Here is a 20,250-nt window from a genome sequence, read left to right as displayed (position 1 = left end):
GTTCCCTTTGTATGAAATATTCTGAGTAGGCAAATTCTAGAGAAAGCAGAACTGTGTTTGCCAGACTGGGGGGAAGGAGAATGGGGAGTGACTAATTTTAAATGGGAGCTGGATTTCCTTTCAGGGTGATAAAAATGTTCTGGAACTAAATAATGGTGATGGTTGCATAACATTGTGAATGTGCTTAATGCCACTAAATTATACACTTTAAAATGGTAAATTTTATGTTTATTTTACCACATACAAATCCTTTTTCTCAAAAAAAAGGATGAGGTAGATACAGAAAGCACTAACATGAAAAGATCTCCAAGACATTCCGGGAAATGAAAAGGCAAGTTATAGGACTCCACTTACATTAAAACAAACTCCAAACTATATGTGCGTGTTCTTGTGTATGTGCTTATGAATGGACGTACGTATATACACATACAATTTCATATTTTCAAGTACACTTGGAAAAAAACAGAGCAAGAAGGGACAAAACTTCCGTGTGGTATGGAGGGTATGGATACCACAAGTTAATATGTTTCCAATTTTCCATGTCTGAAGATACAATTATGGAAGATATACTGAAACAGAGACATGTCAATTTTAACAACTCCAATACATTTAATGGCCCATAAAAAGTATGTGTCAAATAATGCTGTTAACTCTAGGGTTAAAGTCAATAACTAGGATCACCATTGTTTCTGTGGAGTCGAAGATCAGGAAGGGTTAAGTGTAAGTCAACCGATTTCAAGCTTCTAAAAGTCAAAAGTAACTAGAGTTTTGGCTTTCCTACCACATAAAAATTACAATTCCATTTGACTGGACTAAAAGAGTAAACAAAAGTGGTATATCCATTTCAGGTTAGGAGTTTCTAAAGTCTAAGATAATCTATGAACTACTTCCCTCAATTTACTAAAGTTTATGTATTTAATGAGTTAGAAAATTACCTATTAAACAACCACTGTTTTTCTTTGTCAGATTTATATTATTTGGACATCTAATCAAGAGTAAATACACAATATACATAATAATTTGTTGACAATAATACAACAGCGAAAAATGCCTTCAAATTTACTTAGAAAGCATTCCATTCTGCTAGTGCATGCTGACCTACACATAAAAAGTGGTGATAATCAACTCTTCTACTGTCAAGAGTCTGATTAGGTGAAAATGGAACCCACCCGACATCACTGTGACTCTAGAGTCTAGGATTACGATCTGTTTGAAGAGAAGACAATCCAAGAGAAAAATGCAGCACTACAAAACTCAGCTCAGCCTTTTTTGGCCTCAAAGAGGTATTAACACTGGGCAGGATTTTGCCTGGATTAAAAACTACAATATAAAAAAATCTGTTTTGTGGTCTCTGGCACAGGCTAATAGTAGATGTTCCATACCCTGAAAATTACTTTGAATGTCTTAACTTTATCCTTTTCACCCTCCTGTGAAAAAAGTGATTACAAAACAAAAGTTTTTCTCCAGGCCTGCCTTTTATATTCTCTAACATATCATGCTGACAACAATGTAAGCAGACAACCACTACTCCTTCAGGATTAAGGGTTCAGGTACTAAAGATTTCTTGATCAAGAAAAGAACTGCTTTTCTTCATTGTATTCAACTACCATAACAAAAGGAAAAAAGAAAAAAAAGAAAACACAAAACAGAAATCCTTGATTGTGGAAGTAATCCCCTGGAAATAGAATTCAATTACACCTACAGAGTAAAAAGTTACTTGGGCATATTAAATCTAAATAGACATTGTACACTTGTGGTTTGTGTTCTTTTTCAGTATCCAACTCAAAAGTTATAAAAAATCTATGAGAGTCAAGGATGAGTCCTGGGATTTTAAATAAAATTATCTTATTAAAATTATTTAATTAACAGAATAGATATTAAGTGTGAAAGAAGTTACACTTTTCCTTAAAAAACAGTCCTAATAGACATCAGAGAAATACTCTACACCTTTCAATCCAGTTGTATCTTCCACTCTTCTGAAAAGATCTAATTAGAAAAATGACTCAGTAACATCAAAGAGGAGCAGAAATGTAAATATGCCAACTTCACTTTTTAAACAAGAGTCTGGAGGGTTAAATTGAGCTATTTCTTCCTTAGCTGATCCAAAGTGATAGTGCAGTTTCAACTGGATTTTTTTGGTCTAAAACAGTTGTCTGTTGTCCATAGCCTTTGGGATGCAACTAAGTTATTGCCTTTTATCTAAACTTCCCTCTGGCAACCTGAGTATTAGTCTCCCCAAAACCAGGTTTGTCAGTCACTTAACTTCTCTTGGCCTAAATTTCTTCACCTGTGAAATGAGGAGGTTGAATAAAATGAGTTTTTAAGTCTGAGAGAGTGAATCCATTTAAAGAAGAAAATTACATAAGTAAATAACAGCACAGGTGGTACAGATATGGCAAAAGTCATGATGCTCGCTGTGCTTCCGTTTGACACCCGCCCCGGCCCCGACTCACCCGCAGCCACCACTACCTGCACGCGCACACTCATGAGCAGAGTTCGAAATACAATAAACTAGATGTTCAAGGTTTTTTCTAGGTCAAAAATTCTATAACTCTTTCTTTCAAAGGACATTTAAAATATTACATAAAGGGCTCTTCAGAATTGCTAAGCTCACTGATTTCATAAAGAGAAAGGATCACCCTGTTAGGATGTCAGAAACTAACTGATCATTGCCCCTCAGCGTTTGAAGTGAAAACCAAATGGGAGGAAGACTTCACAAAGTCAACAGTGGTTGACGTGGGGTTAACCATACAGACAGTGCACACGACACTCAATGGCAGAAGGGGGTGGTTTCCACATGCATTCACCTAGGACATGCATTCACCTAGGACACGCATTCACCTAGGACGAGGAGGCTGAAGAATATGGTCATGCCGCTTGACTGCTCCTCCTGCTGAGCCTGCTCCCCGGTCTGCACTGGGAGGATGGGCTTCGCAGGGGTGGGGAGCACCAGTTTCGTAGTGACAACCAGAGTGGTGTGAAGGGTGACATTGAAACCTTCATGAGTTGTATTGGGGAACCTGTTGGAGGACATAAAAAGCAGCAGAATTACATAAAGGAAAAATGGCCCTGAAATATCAACACAAACCAGAAAGAGAACCCGGCACAGAGCTTCATGTGATTCACACGTCTTGCAACCAACAGGCAAGTCTCAAAGAAAATTATTAGGAAAATTCCTGCCTGCCCCAGCACCAGGGTACCAGTGACCTCAGGTGCTCTGAACACAGCCACATACAGGACAGAAACAAAGGGAAATCAGGGCCAGTGTAGAAACAAAATGCTGCCTGCTCTTTGGTGGCTTAATGAGGGATTTAAACAGAGGCAAACTGGAGTCTCATCACATTCCAAGGTCCAACACTATTTACTTAGCACCTTTATTTCTCCAGTTTACATTCTTTTACTTGGATTGTATCTGCAAGTTACAATGAACGAAGAAGCCAGATGAATTTGGCCAATTGTTGACCCGGTGGGAAAGCCCTACCCTACTTTACAAAATCCTTCCCTGATTTCAAAAGTCCCAAATGTAATCTCTTGTGTAGTAATACTCCCACTCCACCCTATGGCTGTGTTCCTCACAGCTATCCCCTCACATTGTGTTGGGATAGTAAATTGGTGCCATATTGACATAATAATCATTGTAATAGTGATAACAGCTAATGTTTTTTGAGTACCCCTTCATTCTGCAGACTAGGTAACATACAGCCTCTCATTTAATAGGCATAACAACCCTGGGGTGGGCATTACTACTTCCACTTTTTAACTCTTGGACAGATTCCACAACGGCCAATATCTCAGTTAGCCAGTGGCAGAATAAAACTTTGAGACCAAACTTAAAATCACTGGGTCATATCACCTTTTTTGCTTTGTACTGCTGAGGCCCAGTTTAGTGTCTGGGACAGAGGAGATGCTCATTAAGTAAGCTGACTAAATGAAACAATGACCAGGTCAAAAGACATATATGAAAAGTTGTCAAATGAAGGAGTCAAATTTCAACCACGGGGTTGGTTCCTTGTTAATTTTTACATATTTATTCTACAAACATAGATAGGGCATCCATAACATGCAACAGACTGCCTGGCAGGTATAAAGATGGACTAAGAGTGGTCCTTTTCCAGAAGGACCTGGAGGACAGAGACACAGCCCCCTTTCATCTTATCTTGTACAGGTAGCCCCTTGCTCTCTACACTACAGCCATCCCGCCTTTCTCAACCTCAAAAAGGCACTAAGCTCTTTCCTGCTTCTGGCCTTTTTGCACTTGCTGTTTCCTCTCCTGTCCGTCCTTCTGGTCATTAAGGTTTCATATGGCACATCACTTCTTTCTAGAAGCCTCCCCCACCCTAACACCATTCTGTTTCCTTCTGAGCACTGAAATCATCCTGTTAATGCTTTTCTTTTCCCACTAGAATGGAAGCTCCCTGAGCGGCTCCTGGTCGGTCTCTTACACTACTGTGTGACCAAGGCCTGAAATAGAGTAGATGGCCAACAGTCAATAAGTAAACGAAACTCAGTGAAGGAAACAGATACCGAAAATGATCGTTACAATGGAGGAGATGACTGGCTATGTAGAGGGTAAGGGTGGGGGACTTCCTGGAGGAGGCGGCGGAACGCTCCGTAATCAGCAGATGACCGAAAACTGGGAAAGTGAAATCTGGGGTTGCGGTTTCCGCAAAACGGCTTTCGAGACCTACGCTGGGCGGCCGATCCCTAGCCTGAGGGTCCAACCTCGAGGAGGCTGCAGGGCCTAGGCCCGTCCCTCCCGCCCTCCTCGCAGGCGCCAGCATGGTCGGTCCTGGCCAACCGGCACAAGGAGCTCCGCCTTCTGGGGCCGGAGGGCGGTCTGAGGTGCTCGCAGTCACCCGATGGGCCCCAGCCCTGCCGCCTCCGCCGCCCGGGAAAAGCCCACTCACTCCTCTTCCGCCATCTTCTCCCTTTTCCTGCGGAGCCTGCGAGACCACCGAGTTCGGAGCCGCGGGGCTAGCAGGGCCCGCTTTTGCTTCCGGCTTCCGCTGGAGGCGCGGGCCGGCTGAAGAGCAGGAGAGGGGCGGGATCTCGGCTGCGCGAGGGCGGCACTTCTGTCCCTTCGTCTCTATGGCCCGAAGGTGGGAGGAGACGCGTGGGAGGACCCTCGGGAACTTTCAGGATGCGTGTCAGTCCTGCGTCTCTTGACCTTCTGGCTCTACGAGGTTCTGGCTTTTCCTTTCTACGGGGTAGAGATAGTTTTGGGGAAACTCCTGTGAGGTTACAGTGACTCACCCTGAGAGCACTCATTCGGCCCAGTGTCCAGGACCATATTATGCTAAAATTGGGAAGGAAGCTTCCAGATTAGGCTGTGCAGACGGACCCGAGGGGTATACTTCCCCAGTCTCAGTTTTCCTCAGCTGTAAAGAAGACTAGCCACCTGAGTTTTGAAGAATTGTGCAGTATTATATCTGTAAACATTTACTGAGTTCTGACTGTATGCCTATGTTAAAATAGGTGATGATTATCTAGGAGTGGTTTATTCAGTCATTTGTTCATTGTGTCAGCGCATACTAATCAGTTGTCTGTATGTGCTTAGCAGTGGTCTGTGGAGTTGGGGATACAGGAAGGAACAAGGTGAGGTTGGAGGGGTAGGAAGGACCCCATCAGGAGGGCTGGTACCCTATTGTGAGGCCTTTGGATTTGACCCCACCTCTGCTACTGCCCTTCCTGGTTGAAACCATAGTATCTGGACAGCTGTGATGGCTGCCTAAACTCTCTCCGTCTCTGCCATTGTTCTTGAAGCTTTTCCACACAGCGGCCCCAGTGATCCTTTGAAACTCCAGTTAACTCCACTACTCAAAACCTACCCTGGCTTCCAATCTCAATCAGAGGGTAAAAGTGCTTAGAGAACCTGTAGGACTCAACCCTGCTCTCTCTACCCTCTGAGATCAATCCCTTCTCCTCCTCCTGCACATTTTCCACTGTGGTCACAGTGGCTTCTTCAGGGTGCATGAAACACACTGGGAACACTTCCACCTCTGTTCTTGCTGAGCCCTTATTCTAGAATATTTGGCTCCTAGGTTGCCCCTTGGCTCCCACCTTTCCCATTTTCCGACTTTTTGTGTACCTTCACCTTGTCCATTATGCCTTCCCTGACCACCCTGTCTAAAATCTGAGCCCTCTCCCCCTCTCAGTATTATTTTTCTCCCTAACACTGTTGTTAAGGAAATGACAGGCCAGCCAAGAAACAAGCACCACTCGGAGGGTTGGAGTACTCAGATTTATTACGCCGGCGGTCTCAGAGGGGCTTCTGCTCCGAAGCTCTGAGCACCTCCAAGACGTGTGCATGAGGTTTTATAGGGTTAATTACAAGCTTGGGGTATTTGGCCAATAGGCATGGAACAGCTTTAGCAGCATCATTATCACAAAAGTAGAGGCACGGAGGCAGCAAACCAACATTTCAAGGCCAGATATGTCTCTTTGAAAATCCAGCTGGCTAGCAAAAAAAAAAAAAAAAAAAAAAAAATGAACAGGGAGTCAGCAAACCAACACTAATTAACTTAGATTTACGAGTTAGCCCAGCAAAACTCAAATCAGTAATCCGACACTTGTTACACTTAGGCTTGTGAGTTAGCTTGTTAGCCCAGCCTGGCTTTTCCTTCACACTGTAACTCCATAATATATGTTTTACTTACGTATCCATTTATTGTTCTTCACCCTCCATGAGAAGGTAAACTTCTGAATGCAGAGGTTTTTGTTTTGTTCTGTTTTATCTCCAGTGCCTAGAACAGTTCTTGGCACATAGTAGGTACTCAAGAATAAATGATCATTGAATAAAAGAAGTTAGTTAACTCTAAAAGTGTTAGGAAACAGAAGGGTTTTGAAAAGAGGAGTGCTATGGAGAGGGGCGTGGGGAGCAGGGGCAAGGATGGAGGCTCTCAGATCAACTAGGAGGCCTTTGCAGAAATCTAGCCAGAAGCTAATGGCAGTTTGGATTAAGGTGATACCATGGACATGGCAGGAATGTCTGGGTACTGAAGGCAGGTTTTGCTGATAAACTGTGGCAAGTAAAAGAAAGAGAGGAGTCAAGGATGATGTCAAGGTCTTGGCCCTTGAGGAACTGGGTGGAGAAGACATCTGGCTCAAAGTCAGAATTCTCTGCCACACCAAGACCTCTTAAGGCTGTTGCCAGAGCTAACTGAGAGAATGGGCGTAGGATTAGCCCAAGTTTATTGTCCTTCCTATGGGTGTGGTGCTGCGCTATTGTTTCCTTGATTCCTGACATTTCTTTCAGGTAGATTCTATCACCAGCCGTAAACTGAAGCCCAGAGAAGCTGCCTGAAGTCACACAGCTGGCAAATACTGAGGCTGGGAGGCAGGTACAGTCTTTGTTTTTAACCAGTATACCCCTTGTTGCTCTTCTCTGCCTCAGAAACGGGACTAACAGCCTACTTTCCTCCCTTAGCGTGGAGCCTAGCAGGAAAGAACTGGCCCATAAAAGACTGAGAACTGGGTTCTCTCTGAGCTACATTTATTAACTGAGAGCTTGAAGTTGTCACTCTTCTTCCAGCCCCAGAAAACCACACCTGGCAGGACTTGGGCCTCCATGGACTGGAGGTCAGCTTCCTTGCATCAGGCCACAGCCAGTCAGGATGAAAGTAGGACCCTGAGTTCATTGAGGGCCGCCCCATTCTATTTGCCATTCCGCCACTGCCCTTGCCACAGATCCTGCTGGCAGGGCCAAATCTGTGCTTTATGGCTGTCATGGACCTGCTGCCAACCAGGAGGCAGTAGAACACCTGCTCTCGGGACTGTGGGCCAATTCCAGGCCCTTCTCACCTATTCCTGGGAACGAATCTAAAATCCCCGGTCATTGCCCTCTAGGAAGGCAAATAAAGCCGTTCAGCATGCAGTTCCTGGGTTCCTGTGCTATGCCAGGCCGAGAAGGGTCTGGCACAGGGCATGCAGGCTCTGGTGCCAGGCAGTCCTGGCTCCCTACACCAACCTGGCCCTGTGGGCTCTGTGACCCAGGGGCACCACAGCACTCTCAGAACCTCAGGACCCCATCAGAATTTTTAACAGAGCTCCTCTTTGGGAGGCTGTTAAAACATTAGAAAGCCTTGGTTCTCTGTTTTCTCTGCCCTCTTACCCCCAATCTTCCCCTTTCTTGCAACTCAGGCAGTTCTCAACTTAAATGTCACCTCCTCAGGGAGGCCCTCCCTGACCACTCAGGGGTCGGCAAACTTTTTCTGTAAAAAGCCAGACAGTAAGTATTTTAGGCTTGTGGGCACTCTGATCAGTGGCAACAACTCAACTCTGCCGTTGCTGTGGGAAAGCAGCCACAGACGATTTAAATAGGCATGGCTGTGTTCCAGTAAGACTGTGGGTATTGAAATTTGAGTTTCTTATGATGTTCACATGTCGTGAAATATTCTTTTTATTTATTTATCATCCACTTAAAATGTGGAAACCATTCTTAGTTCGCGGGCCACAGAAAAACAGGTGTCAGGCTGGATTTGGAGTCTTCCAGGTCTAGTCTTTTTTTTTTTTTTTTAGTGGAAGTTCTGGGAATTGAACCCAGGATCCAGTGCTTGCTAAGTTTACACATGCTCTACCACTGAGCTATTTTTACTCTCCCCAACTCCTGGTCTAGTCTTAAATATAAGTGTTTCTGAGACATTTATAGCTATCATATTTTTTCCATTCTTCCCTGTCTCCCTCCTTTCCTTCCTTCCTGAGTTTATCATCTATTTCTCCTTCTAGGACATTAGTTCCATGAAAGCAGAGAACTTTCTCTCTCTCTCCTGTCTTCTGTCCTTTATCTCTTCTAACATTTCTTAAACACCTACTCTGTTCCAGGCATTGTTTCAAGTGCATTACGCTCAGTAATTTATTTAATCCTTATAAAAACCCTATTAAGTACTCTAATTAGCTCAATGTCACACATCTGGAAACTTGAGGTCTTGTTCATCATTCTGTTGCCAGAGTTTAGAAAATGCTGAAGCTGCCAACAAAACAGAGGTACCAGTGAAAACTTTTATACAAATTTGGTATTTCACATTTTTAAAAAAAGGGAATCAAAGTGGTTACCACCAGGTGGTTATCAGTCAAGTTTCAATCAGAGAAGCAAAACCAATAGGAGATATTTATTAAGGGATTTATTGCAAAGAATTTTTCTGAAACAAGGCGGATAGATATATTATCTTACAATTCTATGGAATGTCATAGGGCTAAACTCAAGGTGTCAGCAGGGCTGCATTCCTTCTGGAGGCTCTACAGGAGAATGTATTTCCTTGCCTTTCCAGCTGCTAGAGGCTGCCTATGTTCCTGCCTTGTGGTAGCACCCTGTATCTTCAAATGGCATCTCTCCAATCTGTGCTTTGGTCATTAAATCATCTGACCCTGATCTCCTGCCTTCTTCTTTCCTTTGTAAGGAGCCTTGTGATTACATTGAGGCCACCCAGATAATCCAGAAGGATCTCCCCATCTCCAGGTCAACTGATTGGCAACCTTAATACCCACTTGTCATATGACATAATATATTCACAGGGTCCAGGGATTAGCATGTGACCATCTTTGGGAGGCATTGTTCTGCGTACCACACCATGAGAAAAATAAGTTCTGTGTTGGCTTTCCCTGTATTTTTTGTTCTAAGTAGTATTGTTTCATATTGATTTACACGTAGGGGAGAGTTGGGTGTAATTTTTTAAAGCCTGTTGACATTAATGTTTTAATCTTGCCCTGGCCACTTAGGTAATAAGCACTAGAATTACTAGGCAGAAGTGAAAAAGTTGACTGTGTAGAATTCGGTAGAGTCTGGTGCAGCAGATATACCTGAGAGTTTGTGGAAAAAATACAGAATCTAGTCCTATCACAGACCTACTGGATCTTGGACATGGGGCCTGGGAGTCTGAATTTCTTCTTAGCTCTCCTTCACCCTTACCAGACTTTGCTGGTGCCTGCTCTTAACATCTTGGAAGCTCCTACTGCTGCCTTAGGGCTTCCTCCCAGCCCAACATAAGCCAGCTGTGCTAGCGAGTTAATGCTCCCAGAACAGCTCTCAACCAATGACTGGCTAGAGAGGGATAAATACCCCCATTCTTTTGCCCCTTTGGTGGGACAAGTCTGAGGTCACATTCTAAATCGTTTCCCAGAACCCCTGGGGGGGGGGGTTAAGCTCCAGCTGCTCACAATGGTGACCCACTTGAGCACACACACACACACACACACACACACGCACACAAAGTCAGCCCTTCATATCCTTGTGTGCTACATCCTTGGATTTAACCAGAAAGTCCCAAAAAGCAAAACTTGAGTTTTTTGTGCACTGGCAAGTATTTATGCAGCATTTACATTGTATTAGGTATTAAAGTAATCTAGAGATGATTTGAAGTATACCAGAGAAGGTGCTTGGATATATACAAATACTACACCATTTTATATAAGGGGCTTGAGCACCTATGGATTTTAGTATCCATGGGGAATCTTGGAACGAGTTCCCCCGAGGATACCAAGGGGGGACTCTGTGTGTGTGTGTGTGTGTGTGTGTGTGTATTTATGTATTTATTCTTGGATGATATAAACATTCAGGACTATAACTTTGCTTTTAAAACCTGCTGTGAGGATGTGTCATGAATTTTGGCCCTTAATGCTGTCATTCTAGTTTCTTCTTTGGAACAAGACTTACTTCAGGAGTATTTTAGAATTTCCTACTTATTGAGTGTTAATGTAACTTTTGTTAATCGTTTCTAATTTTATTATATTTTTACCACGTAATATATACCAAAAATTTTCTACTTTTATGTTTTTACAGAGATTTACTTCATTGTCTAATTCATGAATAATTTTTGAGAAGTACAGGCAGAGGTGGAAAAGTTAATTTTTTTGTTTTGAGAGTAAGAATATTGATGTTTACATAGTAACCCTTATAACTTATGTTATTTAAATTCCACATACACTTTTACTTGTTTTTTGATTGTAGAAGTCTTTGAATGCATAGAAATGAAAGAATATCTTTAATTAATATTAACATTCTGTATAGTAGGCAATGCCAAAAATAACTTTCTTCCTAATTATATTTTAATAAAAAATACATACCTTAAAATACAGTTTATAAATGAAACTCTCAACAGGTTAACAATTACATTGATTTCAGAGTCCTGAAATTAAGACTGTTTATGCTCTCCACAGATTTTGAGATATAACATATATATATTTAATTGAGATATAATTGACAGACAACATACCTGTATCTATTTCTCTGTGTGGCTTCAAACAATAGAAGTATATTCTCTCCCAGTTCTGGAGGCCAGAAGTCTGAGATCGAAGTGTCAGCAGGGCCACGCTCCTTCCAGAAGCACTAGGGGAGAATCCATCCCTTGTCTCTTCCAGCCCTTGGTGTCTGTTGGCTTGTGGCTGCATCTCTTTCTGCTCCGTCTTCACACAGGCTTCTACTCCATGTTTCTGATCTCCCTCTGCCTCACTCTTATAAGGACACTTGTGATAGCACTTAGGACCCACGTGAGTAATCCAGAGTTATCTCCTCATCTCAAGAGCCTTAACTTAATCACAACTGCAAAGACCCTTTTTAACAAATAAAGTAACATTCACAGGTTCCAAGAATTTAATGTGGATATCTTTTGGGGGCTGTTTTGGGGCCTTCATGCTGAGACACCCTATTCCTGTCCTTTGCCACGTCTGCAGGGCTGGCCCCATCTCTCACATCTAGGGGCCAGGAAAGTCATGTGTTGTGGTCTTTCCCAGGCCATTCCATTCCTGATAGGAGACTGGAAGAGTCTTCTTCAGAAAATCTGACTAGACTCAGAGGAGTCACCTAAAGGTGTTTTAACATCAGGGGGTCCCCAACAAGTGGCTGAGCTCAGTGTTGACAGCCCACTTCCCAACGTACACCTTGATCACCTTCTTTATTCCCTAGTCTTAAATATGAGCAGAAAATCAAGAAATAGCAGACATCTGAGGATATTCTTTTAAATGAAAAATTGAGACCAAAACAAATAGATAAAAGTAATTAGAAAAAAACAGATAATATGGGAGGAAGAAAAAAACTTAGAAAAAAACCCAAAAGAACTTTTCAGAGAGCTACCCAGAAGCAAGAAGAAGATGCTATTAAAAATAGGAGTATTTTGAAAACAAAGATGGCCTCTTAGAAATTAAAAGCAGAGATTTTTAGAAGTTAATAAAAGGAATGGAAGATAATGTGAGGGTTTGTCTCAGAAAGTAGGACAAAAAGACAAAGATGAAAAATAGGAGAGAAAAAAATCAGTTGTTTAGGGGACCAGGCTGAAAAATCCCACATTTGAAAAACAGGCATTTTATTGAGAAAGAAGAGGAACAGAGGGGGAAAAATCATCGATAAAATAATTCAGAAAAATTCTCCAGAACTGAAGGACATGTCTCCAGATTGAAAGAGTTTACTGAGTGCCCAGCACACTGGATAAAAATAGGTCCATAGCAAGGAACGTCATTGTGAAATTTCAAAATACCAAGAACAAACTTGAAAAGAAAGAAGGGGAAATAGGTCACATTTAAAGCAGCAAGAGCAGAATAACTTTGGACTTCTCCACCAAAATGTGGAAGCAAGAAGGCAGAAGATTAATGCCTTTGAAATTCTGAGGGAAAATGATTTCCAACCTAAAATTCTATACCCAGCCAAATAATCATCAAGGGAGCCGACAGAATAAAACGTTTTTCAGATATGAAAAGTTGAAAAAGTTCTTTTTCCCACATACCCTTTCTCAGGGAGTTACTGGAGGCTGTGCTACACCCCAAAGTTGTGGGGAGGGTGGCTAGACAAGGAAGAAGACAGAGGACCCAGGAAACAGAAACCCAGCACAGGGGAGAAACAGACAGAACCCCCAGATGATGGTGAAGGGAGATCCCAGGATGACAGCTGTGCACCAGAATGGGTAACCAGTCCAGATTCCAATAAGTCTGCAGGTTTCAGAGAGATTTAAGAACCTCTGATGCATTGGAAGGTGTTGAGAGGATACTTGGAACACTGGCGAAGAGTTTGGAATTGAACTGATAACAAACATTGAGAAAAATATGTCAGCTTGGGGTGGAAGCAGGGAACAAGATAATTATTAACTGGAAAAAAAAAGAGATGCTGTTCAGGAAAGCAAAGGATGTCATAGTTTACCACGGAGCTCAGCAGTGAATGGCATTGGTGTAGTCACAATTATGTAAATAGGAAATATTGATCTCACCAAATTACCATGTACCTACCATGAGAGGACAGGGGAGTGGGAAGGATATGTGCATGAGCTGGGGCCAAGTGTAGGGAAGGAAAGGGAGCAGAAGTCTCGTGTCCTAGATTAGGAAAGCAGATTATTCTGAAAAATGAAGAATTTAGAAGTGGCAATGGAAACATGTTATTTAGAGACATGGAATTTATAAACAAATCAGCTAAAAGTAGTCAGTCGTTGTGCCTTTGAGGAGGGGGAAATGGGAGGAGGAAGTGAAGTGGGGACTTCTGTTTTTAGAAAATCAGACTCTCCAGTACATGTGCATGTACACCCTTGGTACATATTAAATCTAAAACCAAAAAATAAGACAGGACAGGCATAACACATAGTAAAATGCTGTTTGAGTAATGATTGTGGTCTCTGTATTGTGGATCATGGGTAATTTTTTCCCTTTTTCTTATTTGTTACTATTTGAATAATTTTTGTCTGTGAATGCTAATGGCAAGAAATGAGGAAAAATATGAGATCTTTTTCAAAGGGAGAAAGAAAAAAGGTCCGCCCAGGGGCAGTCTGGAAACTATAGTGTTTCCATCTGTCACCAGGTCTCAAAGTGGAGACAGTGAAAAGGATACAAAGCTGAAGGCGGGTGGGGGGAAGGAAGAACTAACAGAGCTTGGTGTATCATAGAATAGAAAGGTGGGGCAGTGTCACAGACAGAAATATCAAATAACCATGGCCTTGACTTCCTGTTTTTAAATAAATATGACAAGCTGGCATATTTCTAGTTTATGGAAGATGACTGGCAGTTACTGAATGTTCCTAGCCACGGTGCAGTGTGAAAGGGCTTTACTTAACATTTGTGCTGCTTCTCTTACTCACCTGCTATTTACTTCACATGGCAGTCCAAGCGGTCCTTTTTAAGGATTCATCAGATCATGTTACTCTTTTGCTCAAAACCATTCCATGGCTTCTCATTTTGCTGTGAGCAAAACCCAGAGTCCTGTTAGTTATCCACGATGCCCAGTTTGGTCTGCTGCCTGCCCCTGCAGGGGTCTCTGACCTTTTCTTGTACCTTTCCCACTGCATCCCAGCTCAGTGGGCTCCAGCTCATTGAATGTGTTGAACTCATCCTCACGTCAGGACCTTTGCACATGCTGATCGTTCATCTACCATCTTCTAGATATTTATACAGCACCTCCTAGCCATAATTCATGTCCCATCACAAATGTCACTTCCTCAGAGGGACCTTCGGGAACCACTCTGCCTACTTGTCCCAACCAGTTACTATCTCTTCCAACATTTGACTTTCTTGTATTCAATGCATATATGACCATGTGAAATTATCCTGTTTCTTTCTCTTTTTAAAATGTTTTAAAATTATTATTGAGATGTAATTCACATAACATAAATTTCACCATTCAAAGCATACAATTCAATGGATTTTAACATATTTATTATGTTGATCAATCATCATCATGCATTCCCAAATGTTTCCATCACCCCAGCAAGAAACCTTGTACCCCTGCCCCCATCCCCTGGCAGTAGAAACTAATCTACTTTCTTTCTCCATGGATTAACCATTCTTAACATTTCATATAAATGGAAGCATATGTGTGGCATTTTGTGTCTGGCTTCTTTCACTTAGCATAATATTCTTTCTTTTAAAAATTTACTTTGATATTATCTGTCATCCCCTTTAGACACTCAGAAGCTCTAATACCTAGAATAGTGCCAGCATAAGTCATTAAATATGGATTAAGCACCTAGTATGTGCTATGCACACAGTACCACAAAAAACCTTCTCCACTAACTCTCCACTAACAAACTCTAACCTTTATTTTCTCCTAAGTGTTCTTCAAGTCACCCCTCGTATTCCCCCAAGGAGGGTGGTGGGCTAAGTGTTAGTGGGCTGATATGGGGAAGTCTCCCCTTTCTTGGCCCAGCAGACATGATCCAACTCTCTCTAGAAAGGGACACCCTACACCAGCACAGGGGCCCCAACCAACATTGCAACAAAAGTAAAGTCCCAGTTCATCACCTGTTTCTAAGGGGTTTCTGTGTCCCTTTGATTCTTATTCAAGACAAATCTGTGGGACAGGTAAGATATTCACTTTAAATTAGAAGTGGAAGGGACCATGGGACAAGGAATACAGGAGGTGTCTAGTTGCAGAGAGAATAGCCTCCACTACCAACAAGGAAATCAGGACCTCAGTCCTTCAGCCACAAGGAACTGAATTCTGCCAATGACCTAAATGAGCCTGGAAGTAGACTCTTCCCAAAGCCTCCAGATGAGGACACAGACAGGCTGCATCTTGACTTCAGCCTGTAAGACCCTGAGCATGGAACACAGGAGAGCCTGCATGAACTTAGGACCTAATAACTCTTAGCTGGTTGTGGTTTAAAAGAGAAAAAGGAAGATACTCACCTGCTGCCTGTGGTCCCTGCTGAAGTCAGGCTTGCTTTGAGGACCGCAGGGCTGGATGGCTTACTTTGGCCAGGGGTTGACTGAAGAGCCCGTTAGAATAGAAGTTAAGAAACCAGACACTGGAGCCAAATTTCCAGGGTCCAAACCCCAGCACTTCCACTTACTACCTATGTCATCTTGGGCAAGTTACCCTCCTGGTGCCTCAGTTTCCCCAGTATACATTTCAGAATTTTATTTTTAGATTAAATGAGCTAATATTCATGAAGTCTTAGAACCATGCTGGGTACATAAGTACTTTATGGATGTTTCTCAAATAAAAGTACCCCCCCTCCAGATAATATATGTGTGCTAATGGGGTGACTGCTCCCAAGTGGTACTGAGCCCCTTTATTGCCTCTCCTGGGTTAGAAATTCTTGTGGTGGTGACATCTAAGCACAGTTTTCTTAGCTCATTTAAAGACCAAAAGGAATATTCCTCTTTGTTTCCTAGTAGGGGAAAAGTAATTAATTCTAATTATCCATTAATAGAAGAGTAAATGCAGGCATTGAAAATGATGGCTCATATCTGTGGATATTGACTTAGGAAGGGGCCTGTGCTCTGCCTTGGCAATGTAGTATAGTGGTTAAGGTTATGGGCCTTGAAGCCAGACTGCCTGTGTCTGAATCCCACCTTGGCTGCCTATAGCAGTGTGACATTGGCTAAATCACTTAACCTGTCTGAGTCTGTTTCCCCATCTGTAAGCTAGAGTTAATAATAGTGCTTATCACACAGAACTGTTGTTAGGATAAAATGAATTAACAGACAGGAGCAACTAGCATAAGCATTGTAAGTACTCAATAAACCTTAGCTATTACTGTTGAATAAAAAAATAGCACAAGTAGACTTAGAGTTTAAACAGATTTCTATGCATTGAAAAAAACTGAGATAATATATAAAGTGCTCTAAAATTATAACTGTTTTCACTTTCTTCTTTATTGCTTTCTAACATTGTCTGGAAAAAATTTAATAATAATAAGCCAATACTACTTTTGGAACCAGAAAAAAAATTTAATTCCATTTGGCTGGAATGGGGGAGGAGGGCACCCTCCACTGTGGAGGCAATCGAGTTATTTGCCTGTCCTCACCTTTGTGTGTTTGAGGACTGTTTTTGCCTGGGAAACTCTTGCTAGAACACGAAGTCACTCTTGTTTGCTTAAGTTCTCTCTCTGTGAATCAGCCTGTTAAAGGCTGGGTGGGTTCTCCTCCCCTCTGCTTGGCCCTGTGTCGCAGGGGAGAAGGTCCTGACTCATGCATCTGCTGGTTTGTTTGGCCATTTATTTCACCCACAGTCGTTCAACAGGGTTGGGGAAACAAACATGGTCTATCCAATAGGCGGAATTCCATACATTCGTCTCAGAGATCAAGGCAGATTCATATTTACTACCTTGGAAAGATGTTTGTGACCACAGCACTCAGTGAAAACAAACATACCAACTACAGAATGTTATTTTTTCGGTAGATACAGAATACTTGTTCAAGGCACTGGGGACACAGCAGTGGTGAGCAGAGGAAAACCACTACCCTTGTAGAGCTGCAACTCTAGAAGAAGAGAAAGAGCACAAGGAAACAAAATAGGTTAATTTAGGTAATATGAAAATTGCTATGATGCAGGAGGGTAGAATGGAGTCAGTGCTACAGAGATGGGGTGGTCATGGAAGGCCTCTCTAAGGAAGTGGGGCTTGAACTGAAAATACACAGTGTGATTTCACTTTTGTAAAAAATATTTCTCCATGTGTGTATTTGTCTGTGTATTATAAGCCTAGAGAAAAAGTCTGGAGAGATACTTAACAGACTGTTTTGCACTTTTTAATTCCAGATGTTTCTGGAATCCTATTCTATGCATTGGCCTGGGCAAAATTCTCGGGACACTAAGCTGATTCAGGCAGGCATGGTCCTGCCCTCAGAGGACTACCTGCTTTTCTGATTCCCCACATTAGCCAGACTGGGCTAGACTTTGAAATTATTGCAAGTAACAGAACCTCAAACAAGTTTAAAGGAGAATTTGTTTGCTGACATAGGGAAAGTCCAGTGTTATAACTGGTTCAGGTATGGCTATATCCAGGAGCTCATCAGTATCAATAGGCCTCTGCCTCGCTTCACCTTTCATCTCTGCTTTCCCTTCTGTTGGCTTCACTCTCAGGCAGGCTTTTCCCATTAGGTGACCAAGATGTCTCTAGCAGCTCCCAACTTCTGTCCTCACAGCTCAGCAATCCTAGAGAGAAAGGAGTACCCTTTGCCCTGGCAACATCTGCAGAAATCTGGAGCTGCCTGTCATTGGTCCAGTTTAGATCACATGCTCTCCCTGAGCCGATCACATTGGTTTGAGGGATGCAGGAATTCAGGTGAGGAGGATAATGTATCCACTCTTGGAGCCAGAAGGGAGAGTCTCCCTCACCTGGACCACATCTACTGAGGAGGGGAAAAGACCACCCAAATTGCTATCAGAGAAGCCAAAAGAATGCATTATCAGCACAGATTGAGCATTAACTATTTGCCACACAGTAATGACACGGGATGGGAACACGTAACATTTCCATTTTACAGAGTAGATTTGAAGCTCAGCAGCTTTTATAAGGCCACACAGCTAAGAAGTGGAGGAACTGGTGTTTAGTCAAAGTCTGTCTGATGCCAAAGGCCCCAAATGATGATGATGATAATTATAGTAATAAAACTGCTACTTGTTGAGCACTGACTGTGTGCTAAGTTTTGCAAGCACAATCTCATTTCATCCCCCCAAGCCCCGCAACTCTTCGAGGCAGGTGTAGTGGACAGTGTAGTTGACTCCTTAACATCTATTGCAGCCCAGCCCGATTAGTGTGAGCCAGTCATGGGAATTGCATCCCCTTGCCAGAGATTGGTTTGGAAATGGGCATGTGACCCATGTCTGGCCAATGAGAAGTGAGGAGACGTTTGCCAGAGGCTTCTTGTAAAGTTCTTCCTCACTCTTTCAGGAGAGGGTCTATAAGTGACCTTGTTTTCCTACTGGACATGAAAGAGAATGCCTGTAGCCCTGATAGCTCTTGTGTCACATGGAGAACCAGCCTTAGGAGGAAAGCAACACTGTGGACAGCCAAACAGAGACGGAAAAAACCTGGGTCCTTGATAATATCACTAGGTTGCTAGAACTACCTCTGTCCTACAGTTGGCTTGACCTGGAAGCCCTAGGGGAGGCAGGATAGTCTATTCTGGTTAAGCCAGTTTGACTTTTTTTATTAGCTCTTCTCTTGCAAAAGGCCTTCTAATGAACTTAGTATGGATTTTTAAATCTTTATTTCACAGAGAGGGAAACTGAAGCTCAGAGAGATCAAGATCACACAGCAAGCCAGGCTTTAATCCAGGGTTCGTCTGATTCCAGGCTCATCGTGCAGTTCTGTCTCCACACAGTGGTAGCCTTCCTTCTGCTAGATAATTTTTAAGCACCATGACGCCAACTCTTCGTAACTACCCTTGAAATAGTGCCTTTATTATCCCATTTTGCAGAAACATCCATAAGGGAGGGGAGGTGGTTTAGCAGAGGGGCTTTTGGATCTGAGGCTTTCCTTTCAGGTTTGATTCACAGCCAAGCAGACAATGGTCAGGTGGAAGGGGATGGGGGTGGGCTTGGGGAGTAAGGAAATCCTGAAGGTTGCAAAATGCTGGGATCCTATTTCGACCCTGCTGAAGTGTTGAGCCAGGAGGATTGAGAAATATCGCCTTAGAAACTCATTTGTCTTTTCTCAGGATTGGCTCTTACCTAATTTTACATTTGAGTTAAAAAAGTTCATGTAGGGAATACATCACCATTTTAGGAAAAAATTGGAAATATAGGCACATAATAGAATAACATAATTTAAAAATCTTGCCAGTACTCCAGCTGTATAATTGTTGGCAATTATGCTCAATTCCTTCATGCCTCCATTTCCTCTACACGGAGTAGTCAGGAAAGCCTTTCTGAGGAGGTAGCATTTGAGCTGAGGCAAGAAGGATGAGATGGAGCCACCATGGGAAGAGTGTTCCAGGCAGAGGAAATAGCATGCACAAAGGCCCTGAGGTGGGAGTGAAGTTGAATGACTGAAGGGATAGGAGAATGGCCGGTTGGGTTCATGAGAACAAGGGAGCGGGGAGTCAAAGGAGATTAAGTCAGGAGGGTAGGCTAGAATCAGATCACAGACAGGGAAATGGGTTTGGGGACAGGGAGCTTCTCCCATGCCCAGCACACAGCTGATTGGCCAGTAATCCAAGCAGAAGTTTTATTTTATTTTATTAAAAAGATTTTTTGTGTATATGTATTTATTGAAGTATAGTCCATTTACAATGTTGTGTCAATTTCTGGTGTACAGCAAGCAGAAGTTTTACTAATTAGCATCAGGCTTCCAGGAGGAAGCACAGGTAAGAGATGTTGCCAGTTAGTCCAGTGCATTTTTACCAGGCGTCCACTCTGTGCCAGGTTCTCCCTGGAGTTCTGCCTTCGAGGAGGATATGCTTTGAAGATCAGAAATTCAGGGGCAGCCAAATCTATAAAGAGGCATTTTTTCAAAAAGGACACCTAACTAGCCAACAAATGGATGGAAAGATCCTCAAGGTCCCGCCAAAGCAGACAATGCAGGTTAAGACACTTAAAGACATTTCACAGTTGTGGAC

General features: G+C 42.6%; 2 protein-coding genes across 4 annotated transcripts in view; one reads left to right on the top strand and one right to left on the bottom strand.

Annotated features, from left to right (window-relative positions):
- The window catches only part of SLC9A8 (solute carrier family 9 member A8), a 63,836-nt gene extending 58,773 nt beyond the window's left edge, over positions 1 to 5,063 (bottom strand). The window contains exons 1-2 of one of the 2 annotated variants that reach the window (XM_010958622.3): positions 4,908 to 5,063; positions 2,842 to 3,020 (exon numbers count right to left, since the gene is read on the bottom strand). In XM_010958622.3, coding sequence (XP_010956924.1) covers positions 2,842 to 3,020; positions 4,908 to 4,921 — 193 coding nt within the window. In that variant the 5' untranslated portion in view covers positions 4,922 to 5,063. The other variant, XM_045519304.2, reaches the window with a different exon arrangement.
- B4GALT5 (beta-1,4-galactosyltransferase 5) overlaps positions 5,038 to 20,250 on the top strand; it is a 121,502-nt gene continuing 106,289 nt past the window's right edge. For both annotated transcript variants that reach the window (XM_074347425.1, XM_074347424.1), the window contains exons 1-2: positions 5,038 to 5,183; positions 7,256 to 7,340. The gene's annotated coding sequence lies outside the window, so the exon portion shown is untranslated. The remainder of the gene's footprint in view (positions 5,184 to 7,255; positions 7,341 to 20,250) is intronic.

This window comes from Camelus bactrianus, chromosome 19, assembly GCF_048773025.1.
Source record: "Camelus bactrianus isolate YW-2024 breed Bactrian camel chromosome 19, ASM4877302v1, whole genome shotgun sequence".
NCBI lineage: Eukaryota > Metazoa > Chordata > Mammalia > Artiodactyla > Camelidae > Camelus > Camelus bactrianus.
This window is presented reverse-complemented; position numbering and strand designations above follow the sequence as displayed.